The sequence below is a fragment of the Pristiophorus japonicus genome, chromosome 10 (genome assembly GCF_044704955.1).
Source record: "Pristiophorus japonicus isolate sPriJap1 chromosome 10, sPriJap1.hap1, whole genome shotgun sequence".
In the NCBI taxonomy this organism is placed as follows: domain Eukaryota; kingdom Metazoa; phylum Chordata; class Chondrichthyes; family Pristiophoridae; genus Pristiophorus; species Pristiophorus japonicus.
Window position 1 is genome coordinate 154724251 of NC_091986.1, and position 22913 is coordinate 154747163.

General features: G+C 40.8%; 1 protein-coding gene across 1 annotated transcript in view; it reads right to left on the minus strand.

Annotated features, from left to right (window-relative positions):
• Positions 1–22913, minus strand: part of xpo4 (exportin 4) — a 192014-nt gene that overhangs the window by 77152 nt on the left and 91949 nt on the right. Inside the window, 6 exon segments of the mRNA XM_070892196.1 lie at positions 1959–2071; positions 8085–8238; positions 9811–9927; positions 15914–16052; positions 17553–17694; positions 19521–19626. Coding sequence (XP_070748297.1) covers positions 1959–2071; positions 8085–8238; positions 9811–9927; positions 15914–16052; positions 17553–17694; positions 19521–19626 — 771 coding nt within the window.

Below are 22913 nucleotides of genomic sequence, written 5' to 3' on the forward strand. Positions count from 1 at the left end.
TGGAATTTGCGGTGGGTAATGACGGCGAACTGTTAACGTTCAATGTCATTACACCTCTGAAACTGACCGCAACTTCAGGATTTAGCACATGCGCATCTAAATGTGCAATTCCTGAAGTTGCGGTCAATCAGTCACTGGTCTGAAACTGACTACGCTGTGGACCAACCACCCCACCCAATTGCCGGCAATCAGTAAAACCGACAAAAAATTGGTTATTTTCCGCAATAATGCTGTTAAATACCCCATTAAGTGTTAAGCCTTGTTGGAATAGGTGTAACTGGGGTTTTGACTGGTGACTATTAAACAAACACTTTGCCCATGAAAAACAAATTTTTATATTTGTGGAGTGTCAAATTTCTCCCATGATGATATAAATGCCAATTTTTTTTTTTTAAGTTTGCTCATATTCCAGCTTCTAGCTTACCCCCATGTGAAAGTCCGAATCTTTATTTTGATCTCTAAAATTCCAGATAAAAGCAGCTACTCATTTCCTGTCTGAGAATTCTTCAATGTGATTGGCAGCTTGCTGACGTCACTGCAGCATCACCGTAAGAATCCCCATGACAGAGCGCTGTAAACAATTAAACGTCACAAAAGGCAAACTTCTCGCCACAGAGATTGCGAGATCTCCGTGGACAGCTTTCTTTGGGGCCAGCAGCAAGCGCCTTTTGATTTGCCGTTGACCGCAAATTACACACCATAGTCTTGCATGTAGCGCCTCCTAGAGCTGGTCTTACATTTAGTGTCTAAATACAATACATGTGACTTCACATCCAAATGACACTACAGTTTATAGTAACACAAAGCTGAAACCACATTACAATACATATGGTGTAAAATTATATGCATTCAATATTTAAAACATTAAAACTTTAGGACAGGTAACAGAATAGTCATACAATTCATTTATCACCTTGGGAGCATGGAATTCAATACCAAAATAAAATCCATGCATCTGACAAGGGGATCACATAGTGACTTTAAAACAAATATTTATTCAAGTCACTGAGGTAAGTCGGTGTTTATAGATGTAGCATGCATGACTGGCTTCCAAAATACTCTATCTCATCTAATTAACCCGTATCTGATGACAAAGCAATTTTTGAACTTAGATTTAAATCGAATAGTATCTAAGTTATATTAATGGTGAAATGTAAAAGGTAAAATATCTAGGAATGGACAATGCACAGAGCCAGAAATTGCAACACGAGTTCTGGAGGTTGAAACAATATATGACATGGAAACTCAATTTCTGAACATTCTGGTTCATCTCTGATTTGCTGCATCCCCTGAAATAATATGTCGCAGTAATAGAATAAATTCTGGAAGATTTGCAGCTGATAGTGCAGCACACATACTATAGGAAACAGTGAAGATTCCAAATATTTGGAGGAAAAAGAGACAAGTCCACTCTTTTTAAAAAAAAATGGGTGCTATTTTAGCTAAATGTCTATGTTATTCACAGTTGATTTTTGGCAGCTATGTAAAATTTTGGGATTAATGGTGCACCACTTCAAATGAGGGAACATTCCAATATTTTACATTATTACAGTATATAAATGCTAAGTACTTACTAGAAAATGTTACAGAATTTACACTGATCTGTTTTCTTTTTGTGTAATATATTAATGGTACAACAGATTACTAAATAAGTTATGGTACAAAATTAACACTATTCTATCATTCACAGACAATTATCCCCGTGTGTCATCTAGTATCATATATAACACATTTTATGGAACAATCTAATAGATTCACAAACACTATTATAATTTCTTGCAAAAACATGCAAATATTTGAACAATAATTTACAAAAAGTACCTTCAAGGGTGGGGAAAACCTACTCCACCATAATACATGATCAATAACTTGATTGAAATATAATACAAAACTTACAATGGTACAGCTTCTCTGGTCTTCAACCCAATTACTGAAACTAGATTTAGAATACTACTTACTGTGAAGAAGAGATCCATAACTCTGCTGTCCAGAAGTGTCTCTCGCCAGGATTCTGTTGGCTTTAACATCACATTTTGGGAGGATTCAAACATAGCTATATAATGCCTGCCCAGTTATCTGGAGTCAAGGTCAATAGAGGAGCATTACTGGGGGTAAAATACTTCTTAGCTACAACTAACATGAGTTCAGAGGGAGAATGTAATGGAAATAAACTTTAAGCCATGTTAAATACATGGAATAACTGCAGCATGAGGCCAAGGAATAAAAGTATTTAACTGTTCAGAAACAAGACCCATGAAGAGTCGCAAGATAAAAGTTTGATTATAATCATGTGGCATTCCATTGTGATATGATCACATGAATAACCACAGTATCTGAAATGACAAGAGGGGGCAACAGCAGCTTTAATTAACAGGTGTCATGATTTATGAGTGATGGTAAAACTACAAACAGGTTTTTTTCCATAACTGTCCCAATACCTTTTATAACATTTACTGAGGTTAAACATTTACATATAAATGACAAACTGCAGTCGTTTGCCTGTGGCACCCTTTTGATGCTGCAAATGTACGAACAACAGGTGTCAGCCATGGCTCAGTGGTAGTACTCTTGCCTGGTCAGGGTCATGGGTTCAAGCCACACTCCAGACTTGAGCACATAATCAAGGCAAATACTTCAGTGCCATACTGAGGATGTGCTGCACTGTCAGAGGTGCAGAGTTTCGTATGAAACGTTAAATTGAGGCCCCTTTTGCCCTCAGGTGAATAGAACAGATCCCATGGCATTATTCAAAGAAGCACAGGGGGGCTTTTCTGGTGGCCAACACATATCTGAAATCATCAATAAAAACAAATTATCTGGTCATTTGTATCATTGCTGCCTGCGGGATCTTGCTGTGCACTAATTGTCTACCATGTTTTCCTACATTAGAACAACGACTACAATCCAAAAATACTTCATCAGTTGTGAAGCACTTTGGGATGTCCTGGGGCGTGAAAGGCACTAAATAAACACAAGCTCTTTGTTTTTTTAACATGTTAAACTGAGCATGAGCAACTTTACAGTAGTAATTTCAAAGAAGGTAAAAGGCTAAATGAACCCTTCTTGATAAATACTTTTTGGATCCATATTAGAATCAGATGCAATTGCTTTCAATTAAAAAACATGAAAGCTACTTAAAGTATGCATGTTAGTTGCTACAAAATGCAAAAACTTCAAACAGACACAAAATCATACACGTGGAATCTCAGCGATATGCCAGCATAATTTGGATTTTCATTTTTAGTATGAAAGACTGGGCAATGCACAAGCACTACAGACACAGTGACGAGAACAAAAGGCAGGATTATACAGTCTGACTGCATTATTTATAGCCGACTTAAAAATAAAGCCAAATCTTTTTTTTTTATAAATCAGACTGACAAATGACCAGCACAATTTTGCAAAATCAATACTTTAGTTCCACTAAAAGTAATTACTCAACATGACCAACATTACAAAAGTGCTGCTTGGCACTGTAAAAACAAAAGATAATTAGGCTTCTTTAGTGAATACTAAAATTAATTTTAACATGCTATTCAAACGGATCAGACACAATTCTCTAAAGTCAAACTGATTTTGTGTTGAGGTATGTAAACATATAGTAAAAATCCTACGTACCTACTGGCAATATCTCTTGACTATTGCTGCTTGCTGCTGGAGGTCGGCAAACTTTACCTCTGGCTGAAGTTACGTGATAATTACTTTATACTTTAGAGAAAACTGTGAAGTGCACATAATAAAAAACAGCACAGCTGAAGAGCATCCCACTTAAAAGGAACACCTATATATAGCTTGTGCTTGCTGCACTCATGCATTGTTTGGCTCTTCCAACTTGGAAGGCATTCCACAGATTTTACTGTGCTCCAGCATAATCTATGCTCTCATTTGGCCAAGAATGCAGGTAGTAGTTTAAGTGGCTATAGTTTTGTATCCTTTTAAGTCACACCATTTGGGATGCAATTATTTTACAATTAAAGTTCAAGCTATAGCCCTATACCACAGTTAATTGCAGTTAATTTTCAGCAAATTTTACAAAGTGAATTCAAGTTAAAACAAAATCCCCCTCCGCAAAAACAAAATCACAAAGAATTATTTTCAAAGCTCTGATTAGGTAGTTTATAATGAAAGTTGAATCCATACAACCAACACTTAACCTTAGTATCAACTGAAAGTTGTAAAATGTATCTATGATCACTTTAAACAACTGCTCATAGGTTTCTCAGTTTTGTTAAATTGTTTAAAAAAACCTCTTCAAAGTAATGAAATGAACAGACATTGAATTACAAATATCTTATCAACTGGGAATTAAGGGCAAAATTATGAAATCTCAAAATGTTCACTTACCTCAAATGATCAGAACTACACCAGACAACCCATGATCTCTTCAAAGCAGTTAGGTTTATTGGCACTATTTTAACCAGCCGCAATATTTAGCAGTCGCATCCTGTTATTTTTAGTAAGTCAATTCATACTAATGTACTGATGACAATTTTGGCACGATAGGATTACTATGCTATTTAGTTCAAACAACTCTCAAGGAACTAGCAGTAGCTAACTACTCAGTTAAATTAAGTTGTAAATATTCACAGAAACACCATAACATTTCTGTCTGTAATAGTATAATCCAAGAAAAGGGATTACAGTATTTTTCTACAGTGCGCTATACCTGAACTTCTTGTACTTGTTAAATCCAACATTTTACAGTGATCCATTTTGACTGCACTCAAGGGTCAAGTAAGCATTCAATCCTTTGTTATATAGGAATTGTTTTCTTAAATCATAACATAAAATGATTAACTAACATAACCAAATGAAATGGTAAATGAAAAAATGCCAACCTGTGGAATTTACAGTCCTGCTCGCTGTCAATGTTTCTTTCCCCTCTCCTGAAGATATTGTCTCCTTGCTCAGTTACTACCTTTCACCCGTATCCCTGTTTGCAGGTTGGCAGACTATTTGATTTGGGAGGGGGCCATGACAGTGAAATCCAATCCTGTTCTCACCCAATTATCCACATGAGGAAATTCCATCAAAGGGTACTGATCATTAATTTGGAGTTGGGCCTCCAGATCATTTACCCTTCTCTATCCAAGGGCGCAGAGGTCAACTGCAGTACCCCATCTGCCACTTTGGCTGAAAACATAACATAAGAAATAGGAGCAGGATGAGGCCATTTGGCCTATCGAGCCTGCTCTGCCATTCAATAAGATCATGGCTGATCTAATCACAGACTCAGTTCCACTTCCCTGCCCATTCCCCATAACTCTTTACTCCCATGTTGCTCAAAAATCTGTTTATCTCCGCCTTAAATATATCCAATGACCCAGCCTCCACAGCTCTCTGGGGTAGAAAGTTCCATAGATTTACAACTCTCAAGAAGAAATTCCTCCTCATCTCAGTTTTAAATGGGCGACCCCTTATTCTGAGACTATATCCCCTAGTTCTAGTTTCCCCTGAGTGGAAATATCCTCTCTGCATCCACCTTGTCGAACCTCCTCATTATCTCATGTTACGATAAGATCACCTCTCATTCTTCTGAACTCCAATGTGTATAGGCCCAACTTACTCAACCTATCTTCATAAGTCAACCCACTGATCTCCAGAATCAACCTAGTGAACCTTCTCTGACCAGCCTCCCAATGCAAGTATATCCTTCCTTAAATACGGAGACCAAAATTGTACGCAGTACTCTAGGTGTGGCCTTACCAATAACCTGAAGAGTTGTAGCAGGACTTCTCTGCTTTTATACTCCGTCCCCCTTGCGATAAAGGCCAACATTCCATTTGCCTTCCTGATTACTTGCTGTACCTGTATACTAACTTTTTGTGTTTCATGCACAAGGACCCCCAGGTCCCTCTGTACTGCAACACTTTGTGCAATTTTTCTCCATTTAAATTGTAATTTGCTTTTCTATTTTTTCTGTCAAAGTCGATAACCTCACATTTTTCCACATTATAAGAACATAAGAAATAGGAGCAGGAGTAGGCCATATGGGCCCGCGAGCCTGCTCCGCCATTTAATAAGATCATGGCTGATCTGATCATGGACTCAGCTCCACTTCCCCGCCCGCTCCCCATAACCCCTTATCGTTTCAGAAACTGTCTATTTCTGTCTTAAATTTATTCCATATCCCAACTTCCACAGCTCTCTGAGGCAGCGAATTCCACAGATTTTCAACCCTCAGAAAAAATTTCTCTTCATCTCGGTTTTAAATGGGCGGCCCCTTATTCTAAGATCATGCCCTCTAGTTCTAATCTCCCCCATCAGTGGAAACATCCTCTCTGCATCCACCTTGTCAAGCCCCCTCATAACCTTGTATGTTTCGATAAGATCACCTCTCATTCTCCAATGAGTAGATGCCCAACCTACTCAACCTTTCCTCATAAGTCAACCCCCTTATCCCCAGAATCAACCAACTGAACCCTTCTCTGAACTGCCTCCAAAGCAAGTATGTCCTTTCGTAAATATGGAAACCAAAACTGCATGCAGTATTCCAGGTGTGGCCTCACCAAAACCTTGTATAGCTGTAGCAAGATTTCCCCGCTTTTACTCCATCCTCTTTGCAATAAAGGCCAAGATACCATTGGCCTTCCTGATCACTTGCTGTACCTGCATACTATCCTTTTGTGTTTCATGCACAAGTACCCCCGGATCTCGCTGTACTGCAGCACTTTGCAATCTTTCTCCATCTGCCAGATTTTTGCCCACTCACTTAGCCTGTCTATATCCCTTTGCAGATTTTGTGTGTCCTCCTCACAATTTGCTTTCCCACCCATCTTTGTTTTATCAGCAAACTTGGCTACATTACACTCGGTCCCTTCATCTAAGTCATTAATATAGATTTCTGAGATCAACTAACAGCACAGACCAGAAATTTTACTCAGGACCTTTGTAGTTTGTATTGCTTAGAGGCAGTGTATTTGGTTTTCAATTGTGGCCATGATTTGCTCCAATTTTTTTTGGCGCAAGTTAAAAAACGCCATTTTCGCCAATCAACTTGCTCCAGAGTAACTCAGTTAGGTACGACTTTTTTTTTTAAGTTCAGGTTTTTTTTTCCCCAAAAGGGAGCGTTCCCAGCCACTTACGCCATTTTGGTCATTTAGGCAATTCTGGCTAGCTAAAAGTTACCCCAAATCCACTTAGGTCAGCGTATGTGGCCAGCTCTGAAAAACCTTGTGGGCAGGTAAGAAATCAGCACAGGTAAGTAAGGACCTGCACCCAAACACCAAGCACCAAACATTGCAAATAAAAGTTGAAATAACTCAATAAAAATAAAGAACTCAGGCAAACAATTGAATAACAAATAAATAATTGTAGTAAATCCTACCTTGAATTGAACTCAGCCGGGGAAGGCAGCGAGCCGGCCTGTACGGGAGGCCATTCAGCCTGGGAAAGGGGCGGCCGGCAAAGACGCATCAGGAGGCTGAAGGGAAGGAGGAGGGGAGGAGAGGCTGAGTTCGGCAGAAACACGGCAAAGTATCGGGAGGCTGAAGGAGGAGACGACTCAATTCTCTAATGCAAAACAGAAGATTCCGCTGGATCTGATAAACAAAAAACTGCAATGTTGCTTTTTGATTGTGTCGGGGGGGGGGGGGGGGGGGGGAAAGAGAGGGACAGCGATTATTGTTGTGCTTATTGATTTTCCTAACTTCTCCACTAATGGCAGCCCGATTCTACTGCGCATGCATGATCACGGCAATCCCGATCCTACTGCACATGTCCAGCATCCCTGCACTGTTTCCAGCGCAGGACGCTGGCTCCGCCCACAGACCCAGTCACCACGCCACGCCAGCAACGAGAAGACCCGGGACAGCTGCCAAAATCAACCCAAAGATTTTTGGCGCACTTCCATGCGTACCTCTGGTAAGTATGCCAGAAATCTCCAGTGGCCAAAATTGAGCCCTTTATTTTTAAGTTAATGGAGGAGTGGAAAGTGGCACTTCATTTCAACCAAAATGAGTTTTTAAAAATATGTTCTAAAACACAACCAACCTTCATCGTACCTCCAATCACAAACAAACAAATGAACACACACCAACCACACCCCCACACAAAATATAAAAATGTAGTTTAAGAAAGGATATAATTTGGAGGAAGAAAGTTCCAGCTCAAGACTTGATTAGCTAGTGCAAGGTAACGCTGGAACACAGAAGACATCTGAGCACTGAGGTTTTCCCGTCGGCTGAATTCCTGAAGCACCTCAACCGTCAAAACAAATATTTGGCGAAGGTCATCTTCCTGTATTTTCGGAACAAGAGCAAAAATAGACACACACATGATCTAGTTAAATTCAACACTAATATAAGTATTTTGATTCCTACTTTATTGTTGGGGGTTTTTTAAAGCTAGGCTTAAAAGAGCTTTCTACTGTGATGATCCTGTCTATTTGTTTGCATATTACTATGTATGATTATTTCAGAAAATATGGAAAAGATGCAATGTCTTAACAGTATATAGTGTGCATCACTGGAAAGCAGTATTTTTAAAGTTAGAAATGTTTGTAAAAGTATGTAAAAGTACAATGGTGCATTGTGGTCTGTTTTCTGCATGCTTTCTCCTCTTTTTCTCCTTCATTCGCATCTCAGTTCGGCAATATGCAGCGGTTTAGATAGCACTGTAGAGTTTCTGGTGAAAGCTTCCTCTCCCAATGGATTAGCTACCATGGGAGAAGGAGCCAACTTAATCCACCAAGTGAATGTCTGAGCTGCACAGATCAGGAAACTGACATGTTCATTCCCTGGATTGTGTTGAATTAGCTGATCTTACTTCAGGAGGGAAAAACTAGGCAGGGTTCCCATTCCTGATCGCTAACTAACAATCGTGCTGGAAGTGCATATGGACATCGAATAAAGATGGAATTGGGTACTCCTGCAATGTAGCCTGTGGTTAAATAGCCTTCTGACACTCAAAAACAAGGCTCCTAAATTAACAATGGTCATTTGCTGAGGAGCCACAGGATGACTAGCACTTATAGAACTGGACTTAAAAAAAAAATCAAATAACTATTATAAAACATGGGACTCCAAATGAAAGCTCCAATAAAACGCCACATGAGTGGGAAGGAGATGGCGAGTTGGCAAGACATTCTCTCAAGGAATGCTATATCATGAAAAGCCAAACAAAACGTACAAAATTATATAGCAGTGTGTGATCATTCTGTAAGAAAATAAAAAGGTTCAGGGAAAGGGCAGGAAAATGTGATTATAGTAGATAATTCCAATAACATCTAGTGACCGCAACAGAGGCAAGATAGGTTGAATGGCATCCTCCCATTTGTGGGTCTTTACATGCTCATATTTCTAAATTATTAGAGGTAAAGATAACCAAGGCCACTCCAGCTTTGCCTGACTTTATTTAGTTTCCCAATAGTTCATTTAAAACATTCAAGTCCTTCTCAGGCCTAGCTCACAGTTTTTCTGTAGCAGCAGCTCCCAGACAAGCAAGCCAGCATCAGTTAGTACAACATGAAAAGTGAAGAGACAACCACAAGTCTAGGGGATAAGTACACCCTGCCCAAGTCCAGGATTCACTTGTACGCTGGCCTGGGGATTGTCTTATAATAAATGCTAGATGACAATAAGCATTAAAATACAATGCTTTAAAATATCAAATAAAGGAATACATTTCTGGACAGATATTTAAGAATAAAGTCATTGCAAAAAGTTTCCGATCTCAAGTCGTAGATAATGGTCCAACTCAAAGATGGTCAGACAGAAAAGATTTGTCCAATGAGGTATTTAGTTTCATCATTTCCTAAAAGATATAGTATATTTAATTTTATAAAGATGCATATTAGTACACAAACTTTACCTGAAACATTCTTTTGCAACTCCCATGGAACTCCATACTGAGGCCAATATTGCTGGTTTTAGTGGAACTTGAGAACTCACTTAATAGTGCTGTTAGGATTGAACAGGCCAATGTCTGCTGCAAGATAAATTCAAATAATAGTAAAATTTGAATTGCAGTAGCTACTGCTTTAAAATAACTGTACAGACAATGAATATTGCAATAGTGCATTTTGGCTACCATCAACATCCTGAAAGTCCCAAGAGCCTGAACAAAAGGGGAAGAAGCAGCCATTGGAGTGAGGGACAGCAAGATGAGGGGGAGGTGGTTGGAAACAATAGTGCTCAGAAAGGAGTGGGAGGAGGAAGAGGTAAGGGCCAGGGAGAGAAGTGGCAAGAGCCTGTAACAGCTAGAAGAAAATGCCAAAGGCAGCAATAGGCAATGGTCCTAGCTTTCCTCGGCCTTCAGGCAGGGGGTGCTGTCGCAAACAGTGCCATAGTGCCATCTATCTTCAAGAAAGAGCTAGAACAACTCGATGAGAGCCAAGTTTTAAAACAGAACTGTCAGATGTGATGAAAATAGCACGATGGGAAGAGCAGGACAAGAAGTGGTACATTTACAGAAAGTGCATGTCATATGCAACACTGATTGTAGATATGTACACCATGTGCTTGATTTTAAAAATCAACATGCAGTTGCTTTATGGTGCAAGAGTAGCCTTCAACCAGTCGATGCGGCCTTCGTTTAATGTCTCATCAGAAAGACAACACCTACTGAGGTGGTACAATATGAGCGTCAGCCTAGCTTATGAACTCAAATCCTGGAGTGGGTATCCAACCCAAAACCATATCACGCTGAGGTGAATGTGCGACCATCTGAGCTAAGTTGAAATTGAACTAGGCTTATACAGCATGTAGGGCAATTTGATACGAGATTCAAAACTTCTCCAAAAATCAGATTCGCAAGAAATAAAATAATACCAATATAAATGCTGCATTATTAGTGATTTTGGGCAGCAAGGGTACAAGGAAGAGGCAACACTTTCCCAAATGGCTTAGCAAGTTTATCCAGTCAATAACTGAACCATACAGACTAGAGAGTTCATAGATCTCAGCTAGGATGGCAGTTGGGACTGTCTAACTGATGTCATAGTCCTTGCATTGAGAAAATTAGACAGATTTCAGTCTTGATCACTATCCAGAAATCAGTGCTGCAAGTATGTACGTATGGACATTGGAGGAAGATAGGATTGGGCTCCAGTAAAACAGCTCCAGAGGTTGAATAGCACAGGACTAATTGCTGTTTGAGCAAGTTATCAGATGGAAACCAACAACTTTCATTTATAAAGCACTTTAATGTAGAAAAACATCCCAAGTCACTTCACAGAAGCGCAAGACGACAAAAAATGGATAAATGCTAAAGAGATATTAGGACGACTGACTAAAAGCTTGGTCAAAGAGGTAGGTTTAAGGAAGGTCTTAAAAGGGAGGAGGTGGTGGTGGAGAGGTTTAGGAACGGAATTGCAGAACCAATAGGGCCTCGACGGCTGACGGCACAACCATCAACGGTGACACGAAGGTTGGCGTTGGGGGGTACACAAGGGGCTAAAGTGAGAGGGACGCAGAGTTTGCAAAAGGTTGAAAGGCTGGAGGAGGTTATAAAGATAGGGACCAGGCCATGGAAGGATTTAAATTCGAGGCTGGGAGTTTTAAATTTGGGGACGACACGGAGGTAGTGGAGGGGCCAAGGAGAGGTGATGGAGACAGCATACCTCATGTTTTCAATGCTGTCTTCAAGAGGCAGCATGTAGATGAGGGAGGGGGCCAAGGATTGATCCTTGGGGAACTAGAGATGCAGGGGTTGGAAGAGAAACTAATATTGGACAGCACCTGTCTATATTTGAATAGGTAAGAGTTGAACAAAGGTGGTCATTGAGCTGGATAACAAAGGAGCGCCGTTAGGTGAGGATGGTGTGGGTCCACTGTGACAAGGGCTGTACCTCGGTCACAGACAAGAACAGTGTAACTGCAACTCAGCAAGAAATTAATAATTTGCATTAGCATCTTTACTGTAGTAATTGCCCCAAGATGCTTAATAATAGGTAAAACTAAAAACTATTATGGAGGTGACCAAAAGCAATGTCGAAAGATGGGTTTTGGGAAGGTTTTTCAAAGAGTGGGAAAGGCAGCGAGGCAGCTTGATTTAGGGGAAGAGTTCTAAAGTATCAGGCCAAGACAGTTGACGGTTCTACTGCTGAAGTGGGATATAGAGGTAACCAGAGGCAGAAGAGCTGAAGACACTTTTGGCACATAGGGCTGGAAAAGGGAGGCGTGCATAAAGTTGGCAAAAAACAACAGCTGAAGCAAAGGGAGCTTTGGATTGAGTGTTAAAAAAGCATCTGTGCCATCATGTCTGAACCTATGATAACCAATCCTACAAATAATAAATTCACCTGTACTTCAATACTTGGGGTTCAGTTTTTCTTTAATCAATATACACTGGCAGAAACCTAAAACAGTATTTCACTGTTCCTTTTCAGTAAATTATCAAAAAGGTAGATGGAGCTGAATATGAGGACTGAAAGTGTCATGGCTTTGTTACAGTTTTAGTATTGCCCATGCAATTTGTGAAATCATGCATTAGTCATGCAAAAACTCGAGGGAGAAAAGTGGTGCAGTTTTGTAATGCCAATTTTGAATCAATCTCATTGCTTCCTCTCCCCCTGTAGATTTATCCCAAGATCATTGTCAGCATTGTTACAACTTCAAAGTGTCTGGCTAGAAGCCCAGACCATATGGTGCCAAGGTGGGGTCCACAGAAGTGTTAATGTTCAAAGTTATGCCTGTGAAGCCAATGTCTAGAGGGAAAATGCTGTGCGTCTTCCTACCTAATCACTGTACACTGAAAGTATGCTACCAGTGTATTTCTATTTATACAGCTGCACACAACAGCTGAAGTAATGCTGTTGGTCAGCTGCAACATTTCAGTTCAGAAATGCCGCTCATGAGTAATACCTTGACCTTGGTAGCTGAATCAATTCATTGAGTTTAAGTGTATTCACAACCCAGTCACAGAATATTAAGAAACACTATCATATCTTTGCAGTATGGAAAATTAGCCAACTTTTCACAAGGCACAAAAGAACCCATTACAATGCCTCGTCAATTCATGTGGAAGCAAAGCACATCATAAAACAATTGGTTCTGTGAAAATTATGGTTGATTTATATACGTGCCACAATTATTAATAACTAGTTTATAATCCTGTCACTTTCAATTTGAAAGCTAGAACTCCTAATAAGCTCATTTTTTTTAATCAGTAAAAGCTGTCATGAGAGCTAACTTTGTGATAAGCATGTCTAAAATCAGCTAACATCCTCCACTGCGACATAGGATATAGTGAGAATTGAGAACCCGGGGAGAAGGGGATTTCCCACATGCACTGTAACAAAATTACAACCCCATTGTTTATAAACACGTTTACATTTTTGACACATATGGTGTTCAGAGGAAATCCTTGCTCCTGGTGTTAAGATGACAATACCTTTTCGTGAATGGCCAGTCACTCAATCAATTTTAAAATAAAGTTTATGGTTAATGTCAATTATGGATGATGTAATAGAATGTTAGGAGACGACATTTGTTCCAGCATCAAATAATTCCATCACACATTCTAATATTAAAGCTACTGCTCTTGTAAGAATGCAGACTGGGTTTGGTGCTTTTCAGTTATCATTCATATATGCTCAAAAGTCTCCTTTACAGTAGTTGTAAACTTCCATTTGGTGCAGCTGTTTCACAGCAAATTCCTAAATGGAAAGAGGGCAGAAATATTTACTCTGATCTTAGATCAGAGTTAAAACCCCCACCTCTGCAAAGTCGATATGACCTCAGCTATGGAAAAACCAGTCAAATTCAAATTAGGCTGGATAAAATACTGAACATAAATCACCTCTTTATATCAACTAATATGAAACACTGGTGTACCATCCTGTACTGAAGTGTTAAGACTCAAGATTGTGGCCAATAAAACAACCAGTGCTGAACTTTTTAAGATGTTGGTATTGAAGAATCAGCATCTGTAATGAGGGAGGTCAATTTTGCTCAGTATAATGGCAGATATCCGGAGAAAGACTTGTTCTCCATGTCATCTATCTTTCACAAGCAGGAGACCTGAAATAGTAATTCTACCAAGCATTTTTTTTAAATAAAGGCACAAATCAGAATATCTTCTCTCAACAAGTCATTTTTAAAGAAACTTGGACAATATCAATTTTTCCTCCCCAAAAAGTGATACAACATTTTCAATATCCTAATAATGTCCTAGTCTTTTAAAAGATTTTTAAAATGGTTTTGCTAACTACACATATATTCACCATGGAAAAATTAAAGGAAAGTTGATCAAGCATGCTCCATTTTTTGCCACAATGAAAAAAATTGTACCAGTTTACCTACCACAAGATATTAGTCAAATTTTGTACTGTAGTCTATACAAAGTGTACTGGCAGCAAGTAGCAGCAGAAAATTGGTACTAAATTAAAATATTTGAACAAAGTGGCATGATATAAAATGAGAAATAGGAGAGGGACAAACAATGGTACCTTGGGACACAATTGAGGTAACCGTGCAGACATGCCACAGCAGGTGATGCACTGGTTACATCGGGAAAGACAGAAATGGAACCATGTGAAAATAATGCCACCAAAAGTGGACCATGGAAGAGAGACGTTGGTTGAGCCACTTGAAGACCGTGGAGGTGTCAAGCAGTAATAAAACACCAAAGTTGCATATTAAAGATACTATTGCCGACTTTTACTAGTGATCTTAGAGCTTTATGGGCAGGATAGAAATCAGATTGAAGGGATCCAAACAGGAAACAGTGGTATCTATATGTGTAGCGATTATATATTCAAGAATTTTGGAGAGAAAGGGGAGGGGGGGGGGGGGGGTTTCAAGATGGATTAGTAGGTGAAGAGGACAGAAGAGTGAAAAATAAGCTTTTTAACAAGGAAGATAATAACATGAGTTTTGAAGGGGGGCAAGAAGTGCCAAAGGGGAAGCAACATGTTACATTATTGGGGTGCTTCTCATATATAGTGATGTCTCAAATTTGGATACTGAGCAGGGAAGTTCCAAAGGATGGGGGTATAGTGGCTGAAGGAGCAACTGTTGATGGTGGAGTGGAGGGAGCAGAGAATGGGAAGTAGGCCAGTATTAGAGAAAGAGAGAGAGTCATACAGCTGGAGAAGATTTTTTTTCATCAAATCTCTGCTATCCTAGTGGTGCTGGCGCTTCCACTAGTGTTAGGTGGAAATTCCAAAATATTGACCCATCAGCAATGAAAGATTGGCAATACGTGTTCATATCAGGATGGTGTGAGATTTGATGGAGAACTTGAGTGGATCATGTTCCCATGACATTGCTGCGCTTGTCCTTCTTGGTGCTAGAGTTTATTGGGGATGGAGATGCTGTCCAAGTAACCTTGGTGGCTCACTGGTTGTACATACTGCAACCACAATGTGTTGGTGATGGAAGTGGTGAACATTGAGTCCATCGGCAGGGGTGCTGATTGAGCAAACTGTTCTGCCCTGGATGGTGCTCAGCTTCTTAAGTTTTATTGCAGCTGCACCCCTCCAGATTGATGTCAACAAGCAGGGGACTGAGGAAGAGATGTTGGATGGCTGGGAGCTGGAAAAAAAATGGAGTTAGTGAACAGCTGACAATGTGATATAGGTGAGGCAGTTTAAAGGTCAGGAGCTGGGGCTGGGAGGGTTGCAAGAGATGGATCTGATTAAGGAGTTGGATGCGATGAGGCCTGGGTGGAGATGGGGGGAGAAGTTAGAGAGCTTCCACCAGTTCTTAATCCTGCATGCATTGGGATATTGTTCTCATATTTAATTTTTGGCAATTGAAGAAATTAAAGACAAATGGAGAAAATATTTAATTTTCTTCCCCCTGCCCCTGCAGGAGCTATGGGGAGGGAGGTGGTGAAGAGTGAAAAACAAAAAGCAAAAATAAAACGATGAGGTTTGACAGAAGTGCACAGAAATAAAGCACCACTAGCAAAGGTAGCAAATAACTGTAAAAATGTAAAAAAAAAACAAAAGACAGCAGTGAGTACTTACCACTGCTGGGTTACCACTGCTTATTAAGTGGCTGACTTCATGGAAGATGCTGTTGCAGACAATGGTTTTGTCTAATGAGCCTCGCTTTACAATTACTGCTACTGCTAATAATATCTGTTCTCGAACATATTTCTGAAGGCTATAAAAAAACAACAAACACATTAACTACTTTTGAGAGAAAGTTACAGCAGATATACCATTAACCTTATGATATACCGTTAACCATGATCAACACTGTATCAAAGAATTGTACGTTACAAGAAATTCACATGAATGTTCCTTTTGCCCATTTGCTCTCAACCTTCCAGAATACCAACTCTATCATCTTCCCATTACAGCACCTAGTTGCTTCTTAAAGTGTTCTGGTCTCAATGATGCTTTCAGGCAACCCACTCCAGCTGGTGATTATTGTCAGTGTTAAGAAATACTTCATGACATCTGCTCTAAATTTGCCCCTCACAACTCTGAATACCAGGTGACCCTCTTGTCCTGCTGTCCTAGTATATCTGAAAATATTGTTTCGGTTCACATTTCTATTTTTTCAATTATCTTAGAAACCTTTATAAAGCTCCCCCTCTTATATCAATCCTCAGTTTCTGACACGAAGGATCAGTTTTGCCTCTAGACCCTGCTTATCTCCCTTGTCACGGTGACCAGAACTTCTCCAGCCTCATGAGGAAACTGTGGAGCTTTCATTTGACTTCTGCGAATTTAAACTCAACTGAGTTGGCAAGGGAAAAAAAATCTCCTCTGATTTGTTGGCTTAAAGCTTAAAGGGAACCCCACTAAACACTCCCCTAACAAATTGCTAACTTTGCACTTGGCTCCTAATTTAAAAAATCAGTTGGAGCATCTATCACAATTATAGAAATATACTCGAAACAAACCTGAAACCCATTACTACAAATGAAAAGTTGCAAAAATCAAGTTCAAGTAAAACATTTGAATAGTTCCTAATATAATATAATCTTTGTTAGAGTACAATGTGTGACAAATATATTTAGAAAGTTTCTATCAGCAATTAAAGATGGATTTTAGGACAATTCACACACCAAATTTCACTTCGTTAGGAGATGCTTTGATTGTTTGCCAGTGGAATACTATTGGCTCATACCATTTTTACTGCTGTTTGTTGAACATACTGTTATGGAGTACAGAACACACATACTTCACCCACTTATGAAAACTGGATTAATTTTAAGGACATCATTTTGGTTCAATATTAAATTGTAGGCCTAATGGATTTCAGAAATGCTGGAGCAACACAGAAATGTTCCTCCTAAAAGCAGAATCTGTCTACATCTGATCACCACTTTGCTATATCTTCTATCTTCTGTTAACATTATGAAGAGATAGATTAGGATGACAACTAATTAATAACTTGTACAGCATGATCTGATTTTGTCTCCTTTTAACTTACTCGAATAGCGATTACCAGCCTACATTCTTATATAAATCAGAGATTCACATAAAATTTGTAAACTAGAAGTTACCACTTAACTTCAATGGAATTTCTGAAGTCAAACCACTTTCAACAATAAGAGAAACCATTTTGTGGAAGTCTTAGGCCAACCTCTGGAGTATTCTACTTTAATACTGAAGTCCCATTATCCCAAGACCCAATTTACATAGTACGCACTTAGGCCTTTGTAAGACGTAAGTTAAAAGGAATGTCCGTAGCGACTCAATGCTGTTTTTTTCCAAGAGTACCCATTCTCGCACAACTGCTTCCATTATGGTTGTGGCAGCTTGAAAAAGAACGTAGTCAACTTTACTTGTTTCTGTAAAGAAAAGACACCAAACAAAATTTCAGACAACAATCACCTTTCCTGATAATCAATTATACAATGGGATCAAAAACACAGGAAAATTCAGCATAACTACCAACAGTTGAGAAATTTTTCGCCAAGTGCAATATGCATCAATATCTATGTCGAAAACCCAAAATGAGAATAGCATGAATTGGACTGCATTAACATGCTGTGTATATGCCCACAATTCCTCACATGGGAGGTGCTATTCTCAGCTGGACAGTTGAGGAGACCATTCTCCTGAAGTACAAAGGGAAATTGAAGACATGGTTAAATTTAATATGTTCATACCCTTTCCAACAGCTGTTTACAGAACCACACTACTGGACACTCGGGGCCAGACCATTAATAAGCTCAGTCGGGAAGTGAGTAAAGGAAGGGGGGGAAATTATTATTTATATTCGAAGTACAAATAGCATACAAAAGCTTTTTAAGTTATGTTGGTAAAACAAATTGAAGATTGACTGCCGTATGCACGGTTACTTGGATTTAGATCTACCAGTACCTCACATGTGTAGGTCTTTAAATTGAGCTTTATCTGACTTCGGATTCTCACCTGCAGAACTACCACTTGGTTATTTCATATTTCATAGTCAGAGTCAGCAAGGATTTCCAGGTCAGGTGCAAGGCCCTCTACTTTGCTCCAACAGTGTGCTTTAATTGCAATATCAGAACAGCAACTGCCACTGTACCAATGTGAATTTTCATATTTTTCAGTTATTAAAAATTCCCAACTCAAGGTGCATTGTGGGAAGTTTCAAGATTGGTTAATATTGTCTAGACATATTTCACAAGATCCTTATGGCCAGCAGAATCATCTTTTAGTATGTGTGAACTTAGGAAAATCCTAACATTTGACAAGCACAACTGTCAATTTGATTGCCCATAAGATATAGAATTAAATAAGTTTATGGCACAGAAGGAAGCCTTTCGGCCCATCATATCTGCCAGTCGAAAAAGAGCTATCCAGCCTTGTAGGTTATGGCACTTCCAAGTGCATATCCAAGTACTTTTTAAATGACTTGAGGGTTTCTGCCTCTACCACCATTTCAGGCAGTGAGTTCCAGACCCCCCCCCCCCCCCCCACCACCCTTTGGGTGAAATAATTTCTCAACTCCCCTCTAATCCTTCTACCAATTACCTTAAATCTATGTCCCTTGGCTATTGACCTCTTTGCTAAGGGAAATAGGTCCTTCCTATCCACTCTATCTAAAAAATATATGTAAAAAGCAAATATTAATTTATACTTGTGGGCAGCCTTCAGAATTCAAAGTCAAAGCCACACATTGATGGAAACCAAGTCTTTACACATGCTGCAGCAACAATCTGTGGCAGGAGAGTGGAGGAATGAATTTAAATCTCCCCACATTCCAATTCTAGCCATGCTGGCTGAATGAAAGATATGTGCCTAGGGGGAGAAAGGGAAAAAAAGCAATTGGGAAGTCATCGCCAAGCTACTGTTGCACATCTAGTGACTATCTAAGGATTAATATTGGCAGAAGGTAGACAGTAGGATGCCTACCTATCCCCTCAAACTGTAGTAGGTGCATGACTCAGCCAGACATGCACAGGGAGAGAGAAAAGAAAAAACGGAAAATCAAATTTCACACTTCCATTGAAAAATTGCTGAAGCAGAGGCTCACACACTTCAGTACATTTTCACAACTCATGTAGGGAACGTTTCCTCTGGGCTGTATGCAGACTTGCAAACACATTTATTTATAAAGCAGTAAATAGAAAATCACCACAATTTCAGTAATCTTGGTTTTAAACAGATAGAAACAGGACAGATTTACCTAATATGTGTTTACATACTGCAAACGGCGATTTTGATTTTCTAAATGACAGGAATATGTGTTCTGCATGTTGACGTTGTTCGTGACTGACCATGGACGGGGGTGCCTGTGGGGAGAGCGAAATAAAATCAGTTACTCATTATAATTGCCCCTTCAGTAGTCACTGAACATGCAAATTGGCAGGACACTAAATATTCTGTAACCCAGCTGGATATTTTATTTTGAATTGGTTAACAGAAATGCTGAAGCTGTCATACGAGACTAATACTGTAACTTCACAGCAACATGTATGCGCAATATGCTGAACCGAGATCACTACTTTCAGAGCCCTAATCATTTAAAACAAAATGGCAAGCAACTCTTCAATATAGTACTGAAGGAGTGCTGCATTGTCAGAGGTGCAGTCATTCCAATGAGATGTTAAACTAAGGCCCTGTCTGCCTTTCCCATGGATCAGGTGGAACTAAAAAGATCACACGGCACCCTTCGAAGGAAGTTCTCCCAAGTACCTAGCTAACATTCTTCCCTCAACCAACACCATCAAAAACAGGCCATTTATCTTACTGCTGTTTGCAAAACCTTGCTGAGTAAATTGGCTGCAGCCTTTACCTATTTAAGAGTAACGGCGCCTCATTTATTTTTAAAAATCAATCAATATGAAGCTTTTTGAGACATCTGGAGGAAAACAAGGTACTATATAAACGCAAGATGATTCTAACTAAACTGAACTGCTAGTTTATAACTTTGGCACGAGCCTTTTTTGAAACCAGCAGCCTAAGCAAATTATTAAGCAACGGGACATAAAATGATTGACACCCCTTCAGATAAATATGACTATTCAACTGTTCCATGTACTGTGCAACAAATTGACCAATGTCAGACTACAGCTCCCTCTTTAGCGGAGAGTCAGTAGTACAGTAACATACTGTATATGCTGCGCAGCTAAACAAAGTTAAAGAATGAAGTAACAACATTTTGCTTGCAATGTGGATTAATCAATTCCATAACATATTTGCTGACTCAAGTCACCTGTTGATCAATAAGTGCTTCAGTTATTATTTTAGTGCAAACCACATTTTCTTCCCAAATGTGTCACAAAATTATGCAACCACATAAAAATTAACTGCAAGGACTGACAAACACTCATGTTCCCCTGCACTTCATCACAGTGGTTAAGACATTTACTTCAATCCCCATAGAATTCCTACATCTCAACTACACCACACTATTGAGGAGATATCAAGCAGAGTCTACAGTTTCCAACAGTCCCCCAAACAGCATTTCTGACTCGAACACTACCCACTTGTACCTTCACCTTCCTTCCCTCTGCCGCCAAAAACCTAATCCACAACTACATCATCTCAAGATTAATTTTGTGAATACTCTGTGCCGTACTCCCCTCCTTTCAAACCTACTCAATCCCTCCCCAGCCGCCCACCAAATTCTAGTGGCCGTCTTTACTCCAGTATCATCACAGGCAGTCCCTCAAAATCGAGGAGGACTTGCTTCCACTCTAAAAGTGTGAGTTCTCAGGTGACTGTACAGTGCAGTGTGGCGGCATACCACTTCAGGGAGCAGTGCAAGAGGACGATGGCATTGAAGAGGGCGACTGGATTGACGTCACCAAGGTCCAGGTCGGTGATTGGAGCGTGGGCAGGTACAGCAGGAGCAACGAGGTCGGGGCAAAGGAGTGGCAAGTGATCGTGGAGCGACGTGATCGGGCGGCATGAGTTCAGGGCCGAGCAGAGGCGAGGGCCCTGAGGCAGCACGGGCCAGCCTACACTGCGATGTGTGCGCGCACTAGGTCCATGCAGCAGAGCTGGTCTCCAGTCGTCTTGGTTAATCCTTGCCACTGGACCAAGACCTAGCTCTGTCAAGCTCGTGTGGTGGCTGGTGTGCAACGGCCACCACACGTCAAAAAAATCCACGAACAGGCATCTTCCAGTCTTTAACATGTAGTTCGGGACCGGGAATATCAGGTCCTTCATCGAAACACCTGTGAACTCACCCCTTTTTGGCGTGAAAGCAAGTCATCCTCAATACGAGGGACTGCCCAAAAAGAAGTACAGTCCAATATGGGAATTATAGTCTCTGTGACAGGTGGGGCAGTCGCTGAAGGAAAGGGAGTATGGTTTGCCGCACGCTCCTTCCATTGCCTGCGCTTGTTTTCTGCATGCTCTCGGCAACGAGACTTGAAGTGCTCAGCGCCCTCCCGGATGCTCTTCCTCCACTTAGGGCAGTCTTTGGCCAGGGATTCCCAGGTGTCAGTGGGGATGTTGCAAGGAGGCTTTGAGGATGTCCTTGAAACGTTTCCTCTGTCCACCTGCGGATCACCTGCCGTGTAAGAGTTGAGTAGAGCACTTGCTTTGGGAGTCTTGCGTCGGGCATGCGGACGATGTGGCCCGCTCAACAGAGCTGGTCAAGTGTGGTCAGTGCTTCGATGCTGGGGATGTTGGCCTGATCGAGAATACTGACATTGATGCGTCTATCCTCCCAGTGCATTTGCAGGATCTTGCAGAGACAGCGTTGGTGGTATTTCTCCAACGATTTGAGATGTCCACTGTATATGGTCCACGTCTCTAAGTCATATAGGAGGGCGGGTATTACTACAGCCCTGCAGACCATAAGCTTGGTGCCAGATTTGAGGTTCGGGTCTTCGAACACTCTTCCTCAGGTGACTGCAGGCTGCGCTAGCGCACTGGAAGCGGTGTTGGACCTCATCGTCGATGTCTGCCCTTGCTGATAGTAGGCTCCCGAGGTATGGAAAGTGGTCCACATTGTCCAAGGCTGCGCAGTGGATTTTGATGACCGGGGGTCAGTGCTGTGTGGCGGGGTCAGGTTGGTGGAGGACCTTTGTCTTAAGGATGTTTCGTGTAAGGCCCATGCTTTTGTACGACTCGGTGAAGATGCTGACGATGACTTGGAGTTCAATCTCAATGTGCGCAGACGCAAGCGTCATCCGCGCACTGTAGTTCGATGACAGAGGATGGGACGGTTTTGGATCTAGCCTGGAGGCGACTACAGTTGAACAGCTTCCCATTGGTTCTATAGATTAGTTCCACTCCAGCGGGGAGCCCGCTGAGCGTGAGATGGAGCATTGCAGCGAGGAAGATTGAGAAGAGGGTTGGCGCGATGACGCAGCCCTGCTTGACCCCGGTCCAGACGTGGATTGGATCTGTGATGGATCCGTTGGCCAAGATCACGGCTTGCACGTCGTCGTGGAGCAGGATGGCGGCGAACTTTTGGGGGCAGCCGAAACGGAGGAGGACGCTCCATAGTCTCTCGCGGTTAACAGTGTCAAAGGCCTTTACAAGGTCAAAGGCGGCCATGTACAAGAGTTGTTGCTGTTCCCTGCATTTCTCTTGCAGTTGTCGCGCCGTGAAGTGCTCTAGT